The sequence below is a fragment of the Strongylocentrotus purpuratus genome, unplaced genomic scaffold, assembly GCF_000002235.5.
Source record: "Strongylocentrotus purpuratus isolate Spur 01 unplaced genomic scaffold, Spur_5.0 spur5_scaffold_5, whole genome shotgun sequence".
Taxonomy (NCBI): Eukaryota; Metazoa; Echinodermata; class Echinoidea; order Camarodonta; family Strongylocentrotidae; genus Strongylocentrotus; species Strongylocentrotus purpuratus.
This window is the reverse complement of record NW_022145611.1, coordinates 10,123,764-10,149,086: the sequence shown is the minus strand read 5'-3', so window position 1 is coordinate 10,149,086 and position 25,323 is coordinate 10,123,764. Positions and strand designations below refer to the sequence as shown.

General features: G+C 36.2%; 1 protein-coding gene across 1 annotated transcript in view; it reads right to left on the bottom strand.

Moving 5' to 3' along the window:
- Nucleotides 1-25,323, bottom strand: part of LOC580223 (ryanodine receptor 2) — a 173,182-nt gene that overhangs the window by 11,516 nt on the left and 136,343 nt on the right. The window contains exons 83-97 of the mRNA XM_030999251.1: nt 24,621-24,691; nt 24,026-24,113; nt 23,017-23,307; nt 21,891-22,280; nt 18,069-18,209; nt 17,344-17,456; nt 16,819-16,912; nt 16,544-16,647; nt 14,971-15,091; nt 14,026-14,125; nt 8,784-8,863; nt 5,518-5,594; nt 5,000-5,073; nt 2,378-2,398; nt 413-493 (exon numbers count right to left, since the gene is read on the bottom strand). Of these exons, the coding sequence (XP_030855111.1) occupies nt 413-493; nt 2,378-2,398; nt 5,000-5,073; nt 5,518-5,594; nt 8,784-8,863; nt 14,026-14,125; nt 14,971-15,091; nt 16,544-16,647; nt 16,819-16,912; nt 17,344-17,456; nt 18,069-18,209; nt 21,891-22,280; nt 23,017-23,307; nt 24,026-24,113; nt 24,621-24,691 (1,846 nt within the window). The remainder of the gene's footprint in view (nt 1-412; nt 494-2,377; nt 2,399-4,999; nt 5,074-5,517; nt 5,595-8,783; nt 8,864-14,025; nt 14,126-14,970; nt 15,092-16,543; nt 16,648-16,818; nt 16,913-17,343; nt 17,457-18,068; nt 18,210-21,890; nt 22,281-23,016; nt 23,308-24,025; nt 24,114-24,620; nt 24,692-25,323) is intronic.

Here is a 25,323-nt window from a genome sequence, read left to right as displayed (position 1 = left end):
CAGAGCAGCTGCAGGAATCTTTGATATAGTTGGTAACATACTGCATAGGACACAATAGAATGTACTTTGGACTTGCCCAAGACTTATATCTACAGAATGATGCCTTTGAGGCTGGATGATTGTTACCTAAGTTGTGACCTTTACAGAGCAGCTGCAGGAATCTTTGATATAGTTGGTAATATACTGCATAGGACACAATAGAATGTACTTTGGACTTGCCCAAGACTTATATCTACAGAATGATGCCTTTGAGGCTGGATGATTGTTACCTAAGTTGTGACCTTCACAGAGCAGCTGCAGGAATCTTTGATATAGTTGGTAACATACTGTATAGGACACAATAGAATGTACTTTGGAGTTGCCCAAGACTTATATCTACAGAATGATGCCTTTGAGGTTGCATGATCGTTACCTAAGTTGTGACCTTCACAGAGCAGCTGCAGGAATCGGAACAAGGCACAGGTGAAGTCCGCATCATGCATCGCCTTCTCTCCTATTACGGGATGAACATCAAGGAGATAGCCAATCAGGATTTCAAATTAAGGTTAGAATTGACAGTAGCAATCATAATAAGTAATAAGAAAGTGATCATGATCATACTAATGATCATTGTCAAATGATAGCAAGGAAACAGGGTACTATGAGTTCTGAGTCAATCACATTTTTCTCCTTCTGAATTGGGTAGGGAAGAGGAATACAGTACATGTTTATTGTTCAAAGTACCAATTTTAATTTTTGCTTTTGTCACCCTTGACTAGAAAACAATATTAATATCTTTCTTTCACTTTGGATAACTTTAGACAACTTTAGACATCTTAATGGATATATTCTTTTCAGTTCAGGTGAGAAATCTAAACCGTTCTACTTATCTGTCTATTTGTTTGTTTCTTTCTTTGTTTGTTGCTGTTCATAAAGAAAAAGGTCCACATCTGGACATGTATAAGTTATTACTGATAAATTGAAAAACAATGGTGTATAAAGTGAAAGATAAAAACATCCTTACCATAATTTCCCCTAGAATTATTAAGAGCAAGTATAGAGAAATGCATCTATTAAGAACTACAGTGTAATAAGAATAGATGCCTACAGTAACCTTTTCCCCATTTTTCATTTTGAGATTTTCTTTTGCCTGTATCTTACTAATTGCTGGAACTGCAAATGATGTAGCAACGTTTTAAAATAACAAAACAGAAATTAAGATGCTGACACCACTGAATATATGAAAAGAAAATACATTCATTGCAATGTTAAAGAAACTCAAAGAAACTCAAAGAAACATGCGAATTGCCATGCAGTTAAAATAATAATGATGAAGGTACATGCACAACATGCAAATATCTGTATTCATCTAGAAGAAACATGGCTACTGAACTCTGTCGGTCCTGTGGGCTTAAATACAGGAACCAGCCAGTTCCCAGGGGCAAGGGGTTAATGATAATCCCAGTCGGTTCTTCTTGGCAATACACAATCCATCTAGGCATTCAAAACCATCCCCACAAAGGTGTCATGATGTATGTAACAGCAAGGTTTTTTTCCCCGTCTTTTGTTCATATGACCAATTCTGCATGTAGTGATTAATAAAATCTTATAGAAAAATGCATCCTTCATATTCATAGTCATATAATGCCATCAAACTAAACGTCTTCATTTTTCCTGTTTCAACCAGTTAACAACAACATGTGATCGATACCTTACAGCGTGACCCAATTTGGACTCAAATATCATCAGTTCATAAATGTTTGCACAATCTAATTCATGAGCCATAATGTATCATTTATTGAAGAACCTTGCCTATTTGTATTTATGGTATTTAAAAAAAAAATTTGCTTGTCACAAACGTTTTTAATCAATATTAGTACCTCATGTGATATTAATGATAGCGATATTAGTGTGCTTTTAATAGTGTGTGCTTATTCATTGTGCCTCACCAATGCAATCGTGTAAAAATTGTGCTGGTAACAATGCCCAAAAGTGAATATATATTTCTGTTAATAAACCAGGCATCACATACCATTGTGTGAGATAAAAGCTCCATAAATCATATATCATAAATACTATCTATCATCTGGCATGCAAATAAATAAATATGGGCTCGATAATGATAAGCCCCAGAAAGAAAGCTCCATATGAAATGAATATAAATAATAATGAATAAAAGGCTCTATACTACTACAAAAGTTTTGCAACATTAGCTTGAAAAAAGGGCGTTTGAAATCGAGGAACGAGGCGTGTTAATGCAATGTAGTGAAGTGTAGAGATATCGGAGAGAGTGAATTAAAGGTCATTTGCATGGCCATATCATAATCGACCTTCAATTTCCAAAGAGAGAGATAGAGAGAGAGATAGAAGAGTGCTAATTTTGTTTCTGTATTTTTACCTGCTCTAAGTCCATCACAGCCTGTTTATGGTTTGCAGGGGATCACAAAGACGAAGGGGTAAAATATCAACAAACATTGGATTGAAAAAAATTAAACACAATATCAACATAAACGAGGGTTTAATAACAGATGATCAAATAAAGAGAAGAAAGAAAGAAAAAAATGAGAATAAGGGGAGGGTCTGAATTAAAAAGCGAACCATGCCTCTATTTCTCAAGTTCTATATCACAGGTATTGTTTAACATTTCAAAATACTAGAGCAATTTGATAACTAAGAGAACATATTAAAAAATATTATCAAAATTAAATTTGATGAAAATGAAAATTGGAACCTGTTTTATTTACAATTATTTTGTAAAAGTAAATTACCTCGCCACCCCCCCCCCAAAAAAAAAAGGAAGATAAGAAAAAAACCAAGACAACTTGAATTCCCAAGTGAGGAAACGCCACTACTGTATTAATTGACTGTCAAGCGCCAACTTCAAAACACAATGGAATTACACTCTGGAATACAAACCCTGAGCAAAAAACCCAACACTAATACCTCATATACGACCAAATCTCCCCCATCTTTTGGAAAACTACCCCCCTCTCCACCCCCCCCCCCCCCCCAAAGAGAAAATAACACAAGTCGATCTTCTTATATATCAACAAAGGGGAAACTACTTTGGGCAGGAATTTTCCATGGGAGTAGTTGTCAATGGGGTTTGTTTTTTTGACACAGGCAAAATTACCAAAGCCTGCTAAAATTCTGCTGAAATAGACTGTATTTGATATCCAAAAGTGTGTAGATAAATGGAGTTTTCCTCCTCCCTTTTTGATGCAATTGATTATAAATGAAAATTAAAACCAATGAAATGTTTTCAAGTCCGGCATCATAAGACACTTTCATGTAAATGTTAAGCAATACCTTTGAAGAATTACAATTTCTAAGACAAAACATCTTAAGCTAGACTCTCAAAATGATTGAACTACTTGTTATCTACTACATACATACTTGTACATATTAAACAAATTTGTTTAAATAAAGAATCAATGTACCATTAGAATAGTCAATCCCCAAGTTGACAAAATCACAAGAAACGTAGATTAATTACACATCAAATCGACTAAATTAGAACACTATGTCAGATTAAGTATGTACATGCAGAAGGGTAAAATCCACACAATGTCAAACATATTATTGCACTGTCTGTAATAGAATACTTGTACAAGGAATCAATATTCCATCATACATCTACATGTAAAATAAATTGAAGGGGGGTATTGAAAAAGAAAAATGTTCTTATCTACAAGTACACATCACTTGCTGTAACTGAAATCTAAAAGCTCATTATCTTTCAGCTCTAAAAAATAATGTATATTTCATGAGTTACAGACACTTCTGCATATATTGCATCCTCATAAATTTGAAGAAAAAAAATTGTTTTCCTTTCTCCCCTATCCAAGTTATTCATTATCAAAATAATAAAATAAAAGTCGCCTGAATGGGACATTTGTGAGAAATTAATTCAAGAAGAAAAAAATGACAGGGAAATAAAGCTTCATATAGTGTAAACCTAAACTGAACTTCCCTATCGTTGCAAACCATCATGAAAATATTGAAAATGCAACTATCTATTCATCTGAAACTCACACCACAAATACAAGTTCAAGCTCAAGAAACATTGGTGAGTATTAAAGTGTGCCTTCGTGAAAACCAATTCCAAAACTACACTATAAATTATGCAGAAGGCAACACAACACACATTCATTCATTCATTCAAACATATCTATTAAAGATAACAAGATCAGTTGCCGCAATTCGCCGTTTCACATTTTGGTCCTATGTCTCTCTGTCTGTTGGCAATGTTGATCATGAACCAGATTCAAGGGTCTAAGGAGATGTGACTTTGTCTGCTCTGAACATTTTCATGTCAGAACTTTGCAAAATAATATTTTATCGACACCTGGCATGAATGTACAGTTGTCAATCAACCAATGTCAGGGCGAAAATCTGCAAATCGTCTTGCAATGCAAATTTCCTATTTTTCAAATCAAAGCTGGAAAGTCAAAATCACAAATTTCAAAAATATCAAATGTAAATTATGGATTCTAGCAATTTATTCAATAATACCCAAATGGGTTTGAATCCGAGACAATACAAGATTAGAAGAAGAAAGAAGGTCATTAATTTGAGGCAATACATTACAATCTACTTTAGATAACAAAAGTCCTTCATCAGAAAACATAAACCGTACAAGTGATTTGTGCTCAACTCATGCTCAATTGAAAAACTAGTATGCCATCATATTTCTCTATGTGTTGTTCTACATGGCTAATTAAAACATTAATCTAGTATTTCCACACACTGCATGTGTATTAAAAATGTAACTCAAAAAGTACAAAACAATCATACATTTACCCTATCTAATATTGGTTATCATTTCTTATTATAGAATTAGTAGGGAAACAACCCTGTAACCTACAGTGTCAACAAAACTATGTCATCAAAAATTCCTAAGCACGTTATCAGAACAATTAATTCATGCTTGCTCTACAAACACACATGTACTATCAAGGACGCTTCTCCTTCTAACATTCATCTCTACATGTTTCTTAGACCTTAAATCTGTTCATACCTGCGTTTTCACCAGACGTTACGCCCAGACCCTCTGCCTTGTTGTACCTCTCGAAGGCCTCCAGATCGAGAACTCTGAATTTTTTGATAGAAAACACAAACAATTTAGTAGTTTTCATTTATACATGCAAACATTCTTTAGAGCACCATAAAAGATGCAAATCTGATTCACGTTTATCAAGATACTGACCAAGAAACTGTGCAGATAAAGGACACAGTACATGTAGCTATATGTACAAATAAATGTAAAAGACTAGGGCGATAATGTTCTTTATAATCGAGTAGGTACAGTTTGTCTGCCAACCATACACTAATATTTTGCTAATATATTGTAATCCAATACACATGTATATGTAAAACAAAATGAAAATGTCTAAAATTTATGAAAGGTCTTTTTTGTGTTGGTTTACATACATCTTCAATTTCTGCATATGATTAATAATACATCCATATCCATATACATATTTTCTGTAACACTATCATCATCAAAGTTTGAATGATATACCGATATGTACTTACGTGCATTTCTCCATGAGCTCGGCAACACTGGTGAAGAAACCCACATCCATCTTGTCCTGTAGATGCTCCAGCATTTTCTGGTAGAGAGAAAGGGACAAATAAAATAAAGGAAATAAACTCATGCCAGAACCAGACAAGACAATGTACAGTAGATCTCTGTTTTTAGGAAAGCGTTGGATCAAGAAATGTATTTAAAATCCCCTTCCATTGTGGCTCTACAATTTACAACATTTTGCTAATTTTGCTAAGGTTATGTCTAAACACAGAAGAAGTCACCCTAACATCATCATTGGAGGAGATTTCAATCTTCCAGACATCGACTGGGAATCCTGCTCACTGACCAATCCAAACCGTGCAAGCATCCATCAACTTTTGCTTGACACCTTATTGGAATTCTCACTGACACAACTGGTAAGGGATGTAACCCGTCCTGCGTCTAGTAACATCCTGGATCTTCTTTTGACGTCCAACCCTGGCCTCATTACAGATGTATCCATTCATCCTGGCATATCAGACCACAACATTGTGTCCTTCGTCTTTTCAGGAAATCCGAAAACAGCCCGTGCCCCTCCCAGGAAGATCTACCAATTCCACCGAGCAGACCACCAGATCATTAAAGAAACAGTTGAAAAGTTTTCAATCGATTTATTCCTTTCATCTCCAGAGCTCCAAACTGTAGATGAGAATTGGAACAGGATATCTGTGTTCCTCAAGAAGTGTATGGAGGATCTGATACCATCAAAGATGAGCAAATCCCGGCGACACCTTCCGTGGATCACCACCGACCTCAAACGAAAAATGAGGAAGCGTGATAGGCTCTTTAAGAAAGCCCGTAGAAACCCCAGTACGTCAAAATGGAAGGCTTTCAGACAGCACCGCAACGTGGTAGCGAAACTAGTTCACCAAGCACACCACGATTACGTGAACAACATCATAGGGAACAGTCTGCAAGGGAATCCCAAGACCTTCTGGTCCTATGTCAAGCAGTGTCGGACTGAGAATATGGAAATCCTATCGCTTAGATCTGACAAAGGCATCCACACAACCAACAAAGACAAAGCAGAGTGTCTCAACTCCTTCTTCCACTCGGTATTCACCAACCAACAGGTTTGTCATGCTCGTATGGAAGGTTCCTCACACTTTCCTGATATCGGCCATCTACACATTCATCGTCCTGGTGTGGCAAAGCAGCTGTCAAATCTCAACCCATCCAAAGCTTGTGGGCCAGACGAACTTCCACCTAAACTCCTCAAGCTTGTAGCTGACGAGATTGCTCCTGCCTTAGGATTCCTTTTTCAGCAGAGCTACAACTCTGGCACTGTTCCAGCTGAATGGCAGCATGCATTGGTAACACCCATCCACAAGTCCGGTGATAAGTGTGATCCAGGAAATTACAGACCTATTTCCTTGACCTGCATCTGCAGCAAGCTAATGGAACACATAGTGCTCAGCCATATCTCGAAACATGTAGCTGCCAACAACATCCTGGTAGATGACCAACATGGATTTCTGCAGAAACTCTCCACCACCACACAACTCATCTCTGCTACCCAGGATTGGGCACACACCTTACAATGCAGAGGCCAAACAGATGTCATCTTCCTTGACTTCCAGAAAGCTTTCGACCGAGTACCTCATCGCCACTTGCAGACCAAGCTCGAGCATTATGGCATAAGAGGAGACACATTACATTGGACTATGTCGCTACTTTCCAACAGGCAGCAAGCAGTTGTTGTCAAGGGCTCCCGGTCATCTTGGATGCCTGTTACCTCTGGGGTACCTCAAGGTTCAGTGATAGGACCAGCCCTCTTTTTGCTGTACATCAACGACATCACTGCAAATATCCAGTCCAAGATGCGCCTTTTTGCTGACGATAGTGTGATCTACAGAGAAATTCACACTAAGAATGACACCTCCATCCTTCAGCAAGACCTTCAAACCTTGTCTGACTGGTCAGCGAAATGGTTCATGGCTTTCAATGTCAAGAAGTGCACCTCCCTTACCATCACGAGGAAAAGAACACCAATACAGCATGACTACCAGATTTTCAACGAGATAATACCCAGGATAGACAAGTACAAGTATCTCGGGGTAACTGTAACCAAGGACCTTCGATGGAATACACACTGCCAACTCCTACTGAACAAGGCCAACAAAACCCTTGGGTTGCTGCGGAGAACCCTGTCACCATGCACCAAGGATGTGAAGTCAAGAGCATACACAGCCCTGGTTCGACCGCAGCTAGAGTATGGCGCTGAAGCCTGGAACCCTCACACTTCTGGTGCTGCCGAAGGTCTGGAAAGGGTACAGAAAACAGCTGCTCGTTTTGTCTTCCGCGACTACCGAAGAACCACGTCAGCTACAAGGCTTGTTTCCCAGCTGGGATGGGATAAACTGCACACACGTCGTCTTCTAGCACAAAGCACCATGCTCTTTAAAATACACCACCAGCTAGTCAACATTTGTCTTCCTCACCTCATAACCAAAGCTACATACATCAGCAGAAGAGACCACACACTCAAGCTCTCTGTTCCTGAGGCAACAATCGACTCCTACAAGTACTCATTTTACCCCCGCACCATTCGCATCTGGAATCAACTACCATTCACTGCAGTTACTGCCCCATCAGTTGCTGCTTTCCAGATGACCGCCCTCCCTGTCATCAGAGGGTTGGAACCTCCTGTAGGTTCCAGAATGCTGTAAACCATTTAGCAGCATGATTATTTTTACTTGCACGTCACTATTTTACTGTATAAAGCAATTGTACACCCTTTTGTTGTCTGCACCTTCACCTGCTGTCACAACACATCCCATCCCAGTATAGCTTGGAAAAGCTGCTTCAGGGATTACCACATCAAGTATCAAGTATCAAGGTGCAGTCCTTAGCCCCACGTCTCTGGAACAAACTCCTGTCGTTCTTAAGAAACAGTTCTTCACTCAATTTCTTCAAAAAACAACTGAAAACTTACCTGTACAACTCCTCTTAAATTGTTAAAAGTCTAAGAGAGCAGTGCCTTGTATCCTTTGGAAAAGGCGCTATATAAATCCACTTATTATTATTATCATTATTATAAAACTGTTAAATACTATAAGTAGGAAATAACTCAAAATTGGGCGTCTGCATGTTACAAGAAATTCAAATTATAGTCAACAGGATACAGGCTATATGTCAGCTGGTACCAAAAGAGAAATTTTCATGTGTAATTTTTTTTTAGTACCAGTAATACATTTGAAATATGTATTTTTAAAGCTGACAAAAAACTCACCCTTTGAACCATTTCATTGCCTCCTCTGAGCAATGAAATACCAAGCTTGAGAGAGCAGAACACCATGTCACTAGGTTCACCTGCAAGACAACACGAAATAACCAATCCAATTAAAATACAACGTCATATCAATAGAAGGCTGTACAATAAAAAAATAATGGAATAAATAATTTTTCTCTTTCAGCATTGCACAAAAGCAAATTAAAACCTCATTTTCCGCACCCCTCCGAGTTAAGGGTCCACAGGGGTTAAAACTTGCCGCAGTTACAGTGACGACATCAAGTTGATAACTAGATTTTAGGACAACGACTTCCAATTTTCAAAGCTTTAGATTTCATAAAGCTGTTAATATTCCTCTGACAGGCAATAGCATTTAACTGATACTATTGTAATATATGGCTTACAATTTTTCTGTAGTTATATCATTCATCTATTTAATTATTCACTTTCGACAGGTTTTTAATAATTATACTAGCAATCACCTAGATTATTATTATCATTATTATTACTATTTGGCGTCACCTGTGCCTGGGAGGCGAAAAGCAAACTGAACCACTGGAACCCTCGGGTCTCTCATAGATGAATACATGTATCCTCACAAATATTAAAATGTGTTACGCACTACAGGTGTATGTGTATATATTGTTCTGTATACATGGTGTATACGGCATACATTATGTTAAACGTACAATAAAATAGACATGATTGCAAAATAAATACTTGATGTAGATGGTTGCGTAAATGTATGCTCTCAATTAATAAGATAAATCTGCTGTAATAAAGGTCTAAAAAAGCTCTTTTCTGTCACTTATGACGCTTGGCTTACTTTTTTAATTTTCATGTCATAACTGCAGGTAAACGTTCCTTCTATAGTCATTCATTCCCACATTTCATCAACCTGCTATTTATTCTTTAATTATTCTCGCATTTCATTAACCTGTTTTTTATTATTTCATCATTCCCACATTCATCAACCTGCTTTTTATTCTTTCATCATTTCCATATTTTATCTTATACGGAATGTCTATTTATACAAGCTAAGGCTTTGTTCTAAACACACAAACATGTTTTATGTTAGATGGTAGCTTAAGTATATACATGTACCCGTAATCAATAATTCATATATATATATATATATATATATATATATATACACACAAATTGTTAAATGTTAAGATACTGTATTTTAAAGTTACCAGACATGATTAGCATTTTATGCTATTTTCTGGTCCCTATTATTCATTTGAGATATTTGTTAAACATACATTTATTATTGTTATTATTGTTATATTACTGTATTTGAACGTTTGGAAAATAAAACCTCAACTCAACTCAACTCAACATTTTATAAGTCTGTTGGATTAATAATACATTGTAATACATTTAAATTTTAAAAAAATATATATATATATATGCCTTTTGTGAATATGGGAGAAAAAAAATATTGTGCATGCATGAAAAAAAGCACAAACACTGCCAATATTTTGACATGATATTAAGTTAGAACCTACATTTATGAAACCTACATATACATAAATGTATGTATGTACATTATGTATGTCATAATGTTGTTAGAGTACTTGTGCTCTCCAGGCTTTATAATGGTGTATGCTTGCTTGGGGTATCAGTAAGCAGGACCTGGGCAGACTCCAATGTCTCCAGAATAAGTGTGCTCGGCTAATTTGTCAAAAACCGAATTGGACCCATGCTATCCCCAATGTTAAACGAACTACACTGGCTTCCAGTTACTCAGAGAATGTATTACCAGATACTTGTTCAAACTTTTCAATCCTTTTCAACCACATTTCCCCTATACATCTCCTCACTCTTTCAACAACAGAGAACATCATATTAACTTCAATCAACAGCAGCTCCTTCCTTTCTCATTCCCAAATCCAAAACAAATAGACTGGCTTCAAATACTTTTAATTAGTTGTAATTCACTTGACTTCTTAAAAAACATCTGAAAACATTCCTCTACGATTCTTAATTTGTAATAAGACCAAGGGACAGTGCCTTGTATTCTCTGGAAACGGTGCTGTATATAAATCCAATTCTTCTTATAATTATTATCATGATTACTTATTCCCACTGTCTCTATACATACAAAAATGGGCAGCCCAGATGCAGATGCGGTCTAAAAGCAACTGATGCATTAATCTTGTTAATCGGGTCAGTATTGTCGAGCTTAATTGTCATAAAATTGTTGATAGGGGCCTTTAAAATGCTGAAGGGGTACCAAGAGCAAGGGCACCATGCATTTTGCCTCATGCATTTACATGCATGTTCAGTCATCTCTATGCGTCAGGCATGGAACACATTGCATTCTGTGTGTTGAAGAGCGATCAAATCTCCATGCAAGTTGTGAAGAAGTCAATGAAAGCTAGTACCACATTCAATGTTAAATCTTCATTTCTGAACAACTGCTTACCCTAAACAACTGTTTTTTTCTTTTAACATTTAAAGTACTTTTAAATATTAGGATTAGCATTCAATCGCATGCAGAATTCATGTCATGACTAGCGGTGAATCAGACATACTGAAGTTTATGTGCAATATAATGATGTAATTGTTCTTTATAGGTTTGCATGATGAAAAAGCAAGGAAAACAGATACGGGTACACCATGTGTGTAGTCCTTATAATGACTGGAGTATTCTTTCTTGGAGACACATTTTAGTTCTTTACAGAACTGATGTATAATTCTTTTGTGGTTATAGTTCTGACAAGGATTTGTAGAGCTTTCAAAGAAAGAGATGGTCTGGACATTTCGGACTGTGTGGTCTGTCCGTTGTCAGGAGAAGCACTCAGGAGCACACTGTCTGAAATGTGGAGACCATCTCTTTCTTCAAAAGATCTACAAGTCCTTGTTCTGGTCAGAACTATAACCACAAAATAATAATAATAATAATAATAATAATAGTGGGTTCTTGTATAGCGCTCATGTCAGTCAGATTTGACCCTCCTGGCGCTCCTGATTATTACCCTGGCTTTAGCACGGCTGCCAAACGGCGCTCTAGCATTTCAGGGAATAAATTCCTACCAGTTCTTTGAAGAATTAATATGTCTCTCCCCCCAAAAATACCCCAGTCCAATTAAGGACTTCACACATAGTGTGCCTGTTAAAGTTTTCCTTACTTTACAGGGTAATGATTGTTTTAAACCTAAAAGCAGACTTCAAACCTACAAGCAGGACTTAAGCTGATAAGCGCAAACTTTTAAAATCTCAACCCTATTGGTAATTAGCAATATCATCAAACAAACGGTTAAAATCTGGCTTGAACTTTTAGCAAGTGAATTCCACACATGAGCAAATCACTCAACAATTCAAATGAACAATGAAACAGAGCAAAAATGATGAAACATTTTTTTTTTTAAATACAAAAAAAAAGATCTGCAAGCGCTGGCATTTGTTCATGCATGAACTGTGAGAAATAAATGTGTGTAGCTCACTCCAACATGCACCTCAAACGTTTTTCATTAACAAATTATAAAAGTTGTTAAAAAACATTTCAAATTTATAGACATTAAATATTTAAAGAAGGGGAAGGGATAAAGAAAAATATAATGTATTGTATCAAACAGACTTTCTTTAATACAGAACTATATGGACTCCATCACCCCAAAAAGCTGATCTTTCATTTTTTTTTTTGACAAACAAAAGTGTTATGTACATGTATGGAATAATGGTAAAACCAACAATTAGTCTCCAAGATCAAGACCCGCAACTTACCATAAGAATGACGGGTTCGGTCTGCAATGTTCAGGAATTAGAGATGCAATAGTCATTCAACTACGACTATCAAAGCAAAATCTAATGCATGACCTAAACATACATTTCTTAGTATGGAATCAAACCTGAAATTTCATTCGATATCATTTCATAAAACCATTCCTTTCAAAGTTCTCAAATTCATGAAGTATTTGCAAGGGTTAATAAAAAGGGGGGAAAATATGAAATACAGTGTGTACTGTCCATCTTTTTCATTCAAACAAATTTCAACATCCTGATTGCTGAAAGTCTAATATTTTTAAAAGCTTTGACAGACGGTTATGAAAAATAGAAGTATAAAATCAGCAGGGAATATTGCTTGCAAATAGAAAATTTACAATAGTTTTGTAGATACCAGTACGTCTAGAAGAATCAATTTTATAGCTGCTTAATATATTTGTCATTGCAAAGGTAAAACATATTAGAAACAATGCTATACATCTCAAATTTAGGCGAAGCGCAGATAAACCTTACAGAATACACTGTAGACCATCTAAAACACTTCATCATAATACAGATAGTACAACATTGAGTACATAAAGACGATACTGAACAGCGTCTATCATAGCATTTTGTAATAAGCACCTAAGTTTAATAGCAATAAGCTCGTACCGTATGCCCTTTTGAATCTGTGACATCCAATTATGCAAACAAGCTATTCAACATTGCTACTACATGTATCTAACGCTACTCAACATATCATAGCATAGCATCGCAATGCAATCACAGGCACTGATACAAAAGTGGAATAAAATACAATAAAACCAAAATGGTGTAACATGCTCAAGGAGAGAGAGAGGGAGAGAGAAATAGAGAGAGAGAGAGAGAGAGAGGGGAAGAGATGGAAAGAGTGAGGGACGAGATAGAAAGAGAGGGAGAGAGAGAGAGAGAGAGAGAGAGGGAGAGAGAGAGAGAGAGAGAGGGGAAGAGATGGAAAGAGTGAGGGACGAGATAGAAAGAGAGGGAGAGAGAGAGAGAGAGAGAGGGAGAGAGAGAGAGAGAGAGAGAGGGGAAGAGATGGAAAGAGTGAGGGACGAGATAGATAGAGAGGGAGTGGTGAAAGAGAGGAGAGAAGAAAATGAATGAGGGGAGAGAGAGGAGAGAGGAAAGAGGAGAGTAAGAGAATGGAAAAAGATAGAGAAGAGAAGAGAATGGAGAAAGAATAGGGGAGAAGAATGGGGACAGAGGAGAAGAGGAGAGAAGAGGGTGTAAGGGTGGAAGAAGAGAGCAGAGACAGAACAGAGGAAAGAGAAGAGAGAAGAAAACAGAAAGGAGAGCGGAGAGAAGAAAAAAGAGATATGAGAAAAGAGAGTGGAGACAGAAGAGAGGAAAGAAAGAGAAAAGTATATAACAAAGAACAGAAGAATAGGAGAGAATGCAGAGCAATAGAGCGGGACACAAAGAAAGAGAAACAGGGAAGTACAGTAAGGGAGATGAACACAAGAAGAAACGGAAAGCAGTGAGACAATACCTTTGCTAGCACTGATGAGGAGGAGTACCATCTCTGCACAGCCTCTCTCGGCCAGCCTGGCCTGCTCCGACAGCAGCTTCTGCTTCTCCATTTCTTGCTCCTAAACAGGTGAAGTCGAAGAAATAAATTAATTAATAAATTAGGAGTGAAGATGAATCAATAATAAATGAAAAATTAACAAATAAGGATACATCATTTGTAATCTGATTTCAGTTTAAGTGAAACATTTGAAAAGCTGATATGTCAAGATTTTGAACAGTATGGGAAAAAAAGCATTTCCAACATACATTGTTGAGTACAAGTCTATCAGAAAGGAATTGTACAGTGAAAATGGTACAAAATCTGCATCATAATATACATAGGATTGCATGCTAGCATAGGATAGCTAGGATTAAATAGTGACTGAATACTAAGGATCTATAAAAATCTAGTTGGTGGTACCGAAAGCATGAATTCAATTCAAAATAATATTTTCTGATACAAAACTAAACACATATTCCTAGGTTGAACCAATTATGTTACTTTAGTGTGCGACCAACAATAAATTTGAAAAAGGAAAAAAAAAGGGATGAGTCATAACAAGTAAAATGTATACATCATAATATCAGTAATGAGTTGTAAGAGACAACACGCTAATATAATAACAAATCCTTTTAAAGCCTTCTTGATCGAGCCTTTTTTTATTATGAAAGATGATAAAAATAATAATAATAAAAACGGTGCTTATAAAGCGCTTACCACTGAAGTCTCTAAGCGCTATAACAAACAAAATACAATGATAAACAATTACATATTGAACAAGACAAGAAATTACAAATAAACCTACAGATTACAATACATATGAAATACACATCAATGTGAACAGAGTAAGTTAATCATCAAAAGCAATTCTGAATAAATGTGCCTTAAGACAAGTTTTGAATTGGTCGACAGTCTGACAGATACCTGGAATGATGTTCCGTTCTCGTCTCCTCCGTCATCGTCGTCATCGTCGTCCTCTCCTCCGCTGCAGCTCGTGCTCATGATGGCGGCATATGACAGATAGAGGGAGTCCTCTTCCAACATACTGGGATAAAACATATACAAATGTATAAATGATTCTGTCCACACAATTTAAATGAAAATGTCTACAAATTTATCTGGTTCGAATTCTAAAATAGCGAAGTCGCATCTCCATTTATCATGGAGATGTTTAAACCAGCAAAATTATGAGTCCATTAGCAATTATTTATTTTGAGAGGATAAATATACTAATGGAGTTGTTTTTCTAGATCATTACAGTAAATTTGTAGTCAGACATACCACACATGGACATGTACCGCAGCGCCGTATAGGCCGCACCCCCAATTTTGACATTTAAAAAAAAAAAAAAAAACTTTTGTCAAAGTCGGGATTTGATCTCTTGCATACAAATGTTGATGTGACTAAAATCACAGCCTTAGACCGCTCGGCCATCCCGCACTGTTTCTGTGATGTATACATTGCGCCTCTCTCTTGTGTATTGAAATGGATTAAAAACAGCGACTTTGCGTGCTGGATGCTTCGCGGCAACTCCGTTAAACGGGCCCTTCTTTTACTTTTGCAATGCATTGGCACGAACAAGCTCTATCGGCAGATGTTGTCTTTGGAAGTTTATTTTCGTGTTCATGTCAATAATGCAAGAAAAAATTGTCGGTAAGATGTGTGGAATTGTCCTGCACCATAGTGGTATAGTTATTGTACCGTTTATAGTCCCATATGTGCAAATTCGTGCTGGTTTTGACTTACTTTTTTTTGGTTTTTTTTACTCTTTCGCAGCATAGGCCGCACCCCGACTTTGATATTTTCTCTTCCAAAAATACTGCAGCCTTTACGCCGGCAAATACGGTAAGTAGCATTTAATTTAGTAGACTACATATCACATATCGAACAATGTATTGAAATGATTAACCTGGCTAAAAAGTTACATGATAAAGAGCACCTGTCGGTTCCTCTTTACTGTAGGCTCCTATTATCCTATATGTACCAATGGAAAAAGAATTGTTCAAGTTCACGTTCCAGTGACATTAAATCTCTTTCTTTCTTTTTTTTAAAGATCACAAAATAAAAGTACCCGGTATATGAATGAGGAGACAGCTTATAAAAGGCAAGAGCCTTCTTAGTGGAGTGTTGGCTCAGTCAGTAGAGCGTCCGCCTCACAACCGGGAGGTCGTGGGTTCGAACCCCGGCCGCGTCATACCAAAAGACGTTAAAAGATGGGAGTTGTTGCTACCTTGCTTGGCGTTCAACAATAAGGGATAGAGCAACGTCGATCTGGCGCTGCTCAGTGGCTGCCGGGCTCACGATCAATTGGGCAAAAAGAATTTCCGTTTCGGTTTAATAAAATTTGGAGTGGACTATTAGGCTATTATTATTATTATTATTATTATTATTATTATTATTATTAGTGCTGCTACTGAAAAGGGTAATTCTGTTTGAGTAAAAGGTTAATTCAATTCAAGAAACTATAATCTTTAATTTGATTGAATGTGTCACTCACTCTTGCTGGAGTCCGAAGGCTCGGCTGAAGGTGGAGATGAGCTGATAGAGGGGGTCCTTCACGTTCTCCGGCTCAAACTCCTGCAACTCTTCGGAACTGCATTTCTGTTTCAAATAGCATAGGAATTAATTCAAATGCTGACCAATTCACTTTCATTATGTTTTAATACTAAACATGCATCAACTGTCACACAAAAGAACTTCTGCTTTTTATAATAGAAGAAATCTTGAATAATAGAAGAAATATAACATGTAGTGAAACTGAAGCAGACTTACAGTTAGATCGTCAATCAGGAGATGTTGGGCTGACTCCTCGTTGCTCAGCCATCTCTCCTTGTAAGCCTTGAGGAAGAAGTTGATGGCCCGATGTCTGGTAAAGAGCAACGAATACACATTACAAGGTCAACACGTTAACATCGGAGTAAACATTGTATAAGAAAGAAAAGTTATGATCCACAGGGCATGATAATGACTGTAACACATTACATGATGATTCATTTTGGCGGTCCTGTCGACATGTTGGTAAGGTGTCTTTTCTTCATTATTTCAGGGTTTAAAAAATTGTGTCATGGGGTGACAACCCCCTTCTCCAAATAGTAACCGACTAGGGTATTTATCCTCTCAACAAATAATATAGGCCTATAGTAAATAGCACAACCTAGATCATTTTGTAATTCATAGATAATACTGTCTTGTTTTTTTAAATAAATGTAATGCTTCCTGGGAGAAATTTCAATTGTTTAAACATATTTGTGACTTATACTTCTGTTGTCTCCAAGGAGTAGATGTGTAGGTAGATACCTTGGTAAATGATGGAGTGGTATCATTCTGAAGCAGGCCATGATAGCTCTCTTGCGCTGAGCAGACATCAGCCTTCTCCATGCATTCTTCTTAGACACCGACGGGTGCTCCATCTACATGAACAATAACAATCATAATCAGTATTAACACACGTATAATGCTTATATCAACTGTGTAGGCGAAATGAATACTAACATTTATTCACTTCCAGATGATGGGAGTGTGGTAAACCCATTTGCATATAAGTACGGTATATCATAAACCCAAGAATAGAAGTAATAAATGTATTGAAAAATGATGTACAATAAATACATTTCAAAAACAAAGAAATCATAAGATTTTTATGAAAACTAAAAAGAATCAACAAAATATATGTACATATAAGGCCTATTACTTGTAAGCCCTGAAGTTTAAGAAACTCCCAAGAGAATATATTAAAGAAATATAAAATGAGTTTCATGAGATCATCAAATATGACTACATGAAAGCAAATATAAAGAGAAAAGTGAGAATAAAAAGATAATAAAACTTAATAAAGTATATTATGAAGTGAAGAAAATGAGGAGTAACATAAAACAAGGAATAAACAGGAGAAAGAAAGAAAAACATTTTTTAAAAGGGCAAAATTAAGAAGACAATGAAGCTTTAAGAAGAAGAATAATGCTTTAAGAAAAGTAACACACAGGAAAAGTAGAAACAAAAATAAGATGCAAAGAGAGTTTTACCTGGTGAAGTCGATTGAGGACCTGGGCCATGTTCATGATCCGTTCTATCACCTTGTCCTTGGTAAGCTCAACCACCTGGACCAGCTTACTGGCGGCCATCTTGTTGTAGAGATGACGCTGCCATCCCTTCGAGTCTGATTGCTGTGGGGACCAAACACAGTGAGCATAGAACACATTAGGACCACATAATCACATTGAAGTGATGAGGTGTGGTCCTAATCAGAATCAGTGATGCAGATCAGGCCCCGTCTTACAAAGAGTTCCGATTGATCCAAATCCATTGCAAGTCCACCAATCAATCACAAGTTTGTAGTCTCCTATCTCTTATGTACATAGTTTTGATTGATATCAATCGCAAATAAGTTGTGATTGATTATAACTCTTTTTTTAAGACGGGCCGTTCCAAGACCAAGGGCAGGCGGCACAATTTTGGTGACATTCATCTCAAATTATAGTTTTAGGGTCACTGAGGTGCCCAATTTACGTCTGGTATTGACTACATCACTCATTTCCATGGTGTAAAATACAAGTACATTTACATTACATAGGCAAGTTGGTGAGATGATCAGGACCCCCATTCACATTAGAAATAATAAATGACATGTTCTTCTGAGCACCATTTGCTGTATTCTTATGCAGGTATTTATAAAAGTATGCTAACATTAGTCTAGGTTAAATGCTAACATTCATGTATGTTGACAGAGTTATTCAACTGATTACTTTAGCCCCAAATGTCAATCTCTTCATCCTACAAAAAAGTACTGTAATGCTTTCACAAAAGGAAATGAGCAAAAATATCAATTCACATGTAAAGTTTATAATTCTATGCTTTTGTGAAATATGCACAATTGAATATCATTCTCATTTGATCAAAAAGTGTACTATTAAAAAGTATGAAAATATGTCTTTATCTAGATGAACATTTGGTTGACATAAGTATTAAACAAAATATTATTTTTATGAACTGTGGATAATATGATGTCAATTGATGTATAATGAAAGTAAAATAAAGGGTAAGATTAAAGCGAAGAGTTAGCAAGTGCACTGATTTGTTTTTGCTATGAATAATCATTACACTAATTTTCATATCTCAAAATTTGTCATGTATATTTTGCTTGTTATTAAAGTGTGAGAACACATACTATGATATATGTGATCTAGGCGAAGCAAGTGTTCATTCATGTCACTATAATTCTACAAAATAATTAGTATATATATATTTATACATAAAAATATATAAGAATAAACATATATTTATACCAATATACAGAGGTCAAGGGAAAAAATGACAAAATAGAAAATAGATAGGGATACTAAGCAGGTTTTACAGTCTATTTCTATTTTAAGGGAACTAAATTTAACGAAGTATAAGGAAGAAAAAAGGAGTTGTCAAGAGAGAAAATCTGGTTTTGATCTTTCAGGAAAATGAGAAGGAAAATGTTCACCATTCACAAAGGCACTAAAAAATATTCAATGGAATGGAAATGGAAAACTAGGGGCTTCCTAATTTTTCAGAAGTCAAGGGAAACAATGAAAGATAGAAAATAGATAGGGATATTAAGCAGGTTTTACAGTCTATTTCTATTCTTAGGGGTCAAAATTCAACAACGTATAAGGAAGAAAAAAGGGGTAGTCAAAAGTTTTCATCTTTCAGGAAAATGAAATGGAAAATGTTCACCATTCACAAAGGCACTAAAAAATATTCAATGGAATGGAGAAGGAAAACTAGGGGCTACCATTTCCTGAGAAATACCAATGAGGGCACTTCCAAATGGACAAAACAACAAACTGACGATACACAGCACAAAAATACAAATGCACAAAACATATTGATATACTTATATGGGCATTCTAACAAAAATAGCATAGTTTGAAGAGTTGTGGATAGAGCATTACAAAGGCAAATTGGATTTCTATGGGGCACAATAGAGGTATCAGTCTCCACAGGTCAATTATTATTCCATCTACAGATTTTTTTTTCTTCTGCTTTACAAGGGACATGCATGGACCATCAACCTGATATTGATGTAATATTGCAATCAATCTTTTCATTTTCCATCGATAAAAGGATTTTTTAAGATATGCGCCTTGGAAAATTTTGAACAACAAATTGCATAACAGGCAAGGTTTGTGAATAATTCCTTTCCGCATTCGATATAGGCATTTCCACTCCGGCCACTTCAGGTTTAAAAGTAATGAAGAAATAAAAGAGTGTTAAGTGATTTGGTGGTTCTGTAGAAGCACCGATTTGAAGAAGACCGATTGTTACGTTTTGGAAGTAACATTTCTTGAAAGAACTACAGTTCTGATGAAACAGTACAGAGGATAGCATAAAAAGGAGGCAAGTAAAACACAATTTGGCAATTTTTTTGTGGATAAAGTGAATTCAGGCAGAAATTCCAGTATTCTTTTATAACTTTTTACAAACTATTCTTTCTACTACTATATTAATGTTCTTTTCCTTCCTTCATCCATCATTTTCAAATGTACATTTGTACATGTTCCTTCCTCATATGAACATAGATTCTTTTAATTAAAAAAAAGGATGTTTTTCCCCAAAAAGGACTCCTATTGATGGCATTTCCATAGAAAAACTGTGGATAGGCAGTGCATGGTGACAAGCTGTGCAAAGAAATGTACATGGAAACAGCAAGATATATACTAAGAATTCCACAGCACAGCATTAAATACAACATGCACTCCTCCACCTTGGGAAATTTTGGTCATTGCTTTCGCTTTTTGCATCTCAAGCATAAAGATTTGATCTCATTCCACTTTATTATAGATAGCTGCGCACTTTTGGTAAGACTTTGGGGATTTGAAAAAGAAAGATTGCAAGATTCGTCTTTAAAGTCGCAGTCCCTTATAACGAGAGTAACAAAAGAAATACATTCAGGGAGAAATATTTCTAAAGGAGAAATATATGTTCAGACAAGGTATATATTTCAAGGAATTTGATATAAGATATCAGTATTTCAAGGAGATGTATTTATGTAAATTGCTGAAGATAAAGGAGAAGGGGTTCTGAATAGGGCATACAAACAAAACTATGTCAAGATTTTCTCTTCCTTTATTAGACATTGATTAATATAATTTAATATATTTTATTGAGATGCATACTGGCAATCAAAAAGGACTTGAAGTTATAAGATTTTTCTTATTGGAGCTGGTACAAAGAAAATAATAACCAGGATTAAAAACTCTTACCAAAGATGAAGCAGAAAGAAGCAATGGAACTCAAATGTGAAAAAGATAAATAAATTTTTCCATTTGAAATTATTCTTGCGCTCTTACAACATAGTCAAATAAAATACATGTAGGCAATGTTGACTTGAATTATACATATGAGTTGTCATTGATTTTATATCATTATGTTCATTTGCATGAGCCATGTATAGTAAAGTTTATATTCATAATTTTGAATATTTATTTGATTGTCTGGTCTATGATTATCGTAATATCGTAATATATTATTTCATGTTAAATTTCCGGATCATATTCAAAGCACTTTAACAAATCATGAGAATATTTTCTTAATTAATAAAGATGCTGATGTTGGATGAACTAACACTTTCTGGTGTACATGTACATCTTTTCAGGATAAAACCCTAATTCAAACCTGTACAAAAAGACCACTCAAGGGATACCACAAAATGTATAAAACGGTGGTTTATATAAGCAAGGTTTGACTGAGAAAGAAAGAAGCGCTGTCCTAACAGATGATATATACAGGTGGTCCCTAAAATCAGATTGAACTATTTTATGAACTATAAGCAATTGAAACCGTAAAAGAAGAGAAGAGAAAAAAACCAAGACACTTGCAATGATATGAGCGCCAGTGACTCTGGCAGCAGCGGACTGCCAGGCGGCTATGGACTGCCTCCGGTTTCTAATGCGGGATGGCTTGGTGGAATCTTGAGGATCTACTGAGGAGGATGGAGGAGAGGAAGGGGAGGAGGAGGAGGAGGAGGAGGAGGAGGAGGTGGTGGTAGTCGTGCTGGTAGCAGAAGAAGAAGAAGTTGCAAGTGCAGAAGCTGAAGCAGATGATGATGATGATGGTGGTGATGATGAGAATGATACAGATGGTTTAGGTGATATAGAGGATTGGGCATGACTGAGGGCCGTCAGCCGGGCCATGTCCTCCACCTTCTCTTTCTCGTGCAGATGGAGCTGCTGGAGCAGGTAGTCACGCACTTCTTTGTCCGTCTCTTTCTGTGAGGAGATAAAGAAAAGATGTGATAAAATTAACGGAGTGTGCAACCACATTAATAAGTAAATAAACTTGACCCAAAGCCCAAGAGAACTCAAGACTGGGATGTATGTCCTCCCAAATCAAACTGTAATTGAGGGATTGAACGAACAAAATGCCCATGGTGTTTTGGTTGGTAATGTAAATCAGGATATTTACATTTAATTCTTCATGGATCAAAACCCTGAACTTCAACGTTATTGTTAAGTATATCAAAATATGTAAACGTACATGTGGCAAAAGTTAACCATGGTAGTCCCCGTGTGCGTGCCATTGGTTGACTAAAGCTGATCAAGAGTTAAACATACATGTGGTAATATTACAATTGGGAGATATTTCTCATAATGTGCAAATATCAAGTCACGTTTTCAATATCAAATTTCTATACATAACAAATGGAATTGAAAGGTCCCTTGGCTAAACAGCAGTATGAAACCTATAGAATATGTTAGACTGTGTTCATATTTACCCCTGGTGATCCTTTTTCATGTTGCTCTTGCATATATATATATATATATATATATATACTCTAGGCCTAATCATATTTATACCAAAGGCCCAAATCTTGGCTTGTTGTTTGGACGAGATCCTGTTCCCTACAATCACAAACCATTTTTCGTTCCAATCAGAAGAAACCGCTAGAGGCTACAAACATTCCTATCATTAGTCCTTCTCACATCACAAGCCCCACCTACTTACCTGTCCAAACATGAGCTTGGCCTGCTGGACCAGTTCCTGTTCCCTAGCTCCATACTGATTCATTCCGATGGGAAGCAACCTCTTGAGGGCAGCCAGGATCAGACTGGGTGGACTGCCGTGCTGACCATCCGGACGCTTGGGCGCGGTCGACTGGAGCTTCGGAGGCTCCCCCGGCATGCTGTAGGGAGAGTTGCCGTTCCCGCCGCCGGACTTTGACATCGCGGAGGTCAGCGCGGCCGAACTGTCCACCTCAGTCTGGGCTACGTAGTTCTGCTCCTCACGACGGAAATTCTGTTCAAGAAACAAGAGATTAAAAGAGCTGAAAGAATTGTTTTCAAAATTATTCTTCAACACATTGCCAATTACCTCCGGGAATCCAGGCGATCACTAGATTAACCCTATTGGAAATTAGAGAATTAAGCAGTAAATGTATTAATTGATGGTTTGTTGTCTTTAACATTTCACCTAAGCGTGATAGTCATCAAATTATCAAATTATCAAATGTGGATGATACTGAAAAGATATATTCCATGGACAAATGATTTTCCTCAGATTTCTTATGAATTTTGAAAAGTATGGAGAATAAGTGCAAATGAAAAGAAAACCATAGCAGAAAGTTTTAAATGAAAATGTGGTTTATCTTTGCATTCCCTTATTATATGTAATTTATTTGACCAACTTTCACTTTGAGACTTTTTTTGTTTCGGGTTATTGTTGTTGGGGGCGGTTCATTCAAGATGAGACCCAAGCTACATCATTTGACATCCTCTCAAGTGAGCCAAATAATACAACTAGAATATACAATTCCATATTTAGATTTGTAATTATTCATAACTCTTAACTCTGATTTACATGTAGAATTAATCCAAACTAAAAGGGGAAAAATAAATTCTTGCAATCTCTTTTTTTCTTCTCAAAGTTCAATAAAAAGCTCAAGAAAGAAGATAAATGACGTTCTTGCAATCTCTTTTTCTCTCAAAGTTTAATAAAATCAAATGAACATTCTTACAGCTGATCTGGCCCATGAGTTGAAGATTGATGCTACTTTATAGTAGAGTTTCTCTGCATCAATGGAAGGTGACTTGAGCCACTGACTCCTAGAAAAGACACAAGTAAAACAAATATATGAGTTATGGGTGTGGAAAATCTTGATGACAATATACACCAAAAAATAGCAAATTATCTATAACATTCAGCTGGATTTCTGAAGAAACATTGATATCCTTTCAGGATAGTGATTTTACATGTACATATATATTTGATCTGTCAATGGTACAAGTAAGGAAATATGAGTTACTTGAGAAGCTTGACCTAATTCACATGGACTAATACTCATACATGATTAGCAAAAGATTAGTGAAGACATATTTCCAAATTATCACTTTTAAGTGAGCTACAGAACGAGATCTTGCAACACCGACAGTTAATCATCAAAAGACCTACAAGTATATATAAAATGAGTAATCTCCAACATTCAATAAGCGGTATAAAGGCAAGAGAGAATGTCCAGATGCCTCATCATCTGGTAGACTTCACATCAAGACATTAACCATGTTTAGTATCAACATTTGATTCATCTATTCATAGTATTAAGTATCATGTACCTTTGAGAGTCTACAAACTTGATTAGGAGAGGGTATGAGGCATACAGATCCCTGATTATCAGATGGTAATCCTAAATGAATACAAAGGAGGAAAAAAGAAACAAAAGTAAAGAAATAGTATTAAAAAAGTCAAATTCTACTGGCAATGGCTTGAAATATTGAACAGTATTGACATATTATTTAAACATATTTGTGGCTTACACCCAGTAAATAACATCGATTGATCGATCTGTATTGAAAAACAAGTCAGAAAAATCCTTGGAACCAGTGGGACTTGAACCAGCATCTACTGCTTGCTGGGCATTTACTGGGTGTAAGCCACAAATATGTTTAAATAATGAAAATTTCTCCCAGGAAGCATTACATTTATAAAAGTATTGACATACTTGTTCAGACAAATGATCAAGATTTTGAGATTGATATCAATAAAAACTGTAGGTTTGGCCTACAATGGAAAGACCTGCAATCGCAATTTTTTAAACAAAGAGGCCTAGTTTTTTTTTTAATTGAATGTCTACAAATGCTTTTTTACCAATCATCTTTCATCTTCCTTCTGTTTGTTTCACTAGGACAGGAGCCTTATTTCAGATATCCAGAAGAATTTTAATGGTAGCTTTCAAATTTAGATGTTATTTGGGATAAAATGCAATGCTTTGATCGTATTCTTGCCATCTATCTGCTGACTTTACCCAATCAGCCTCAA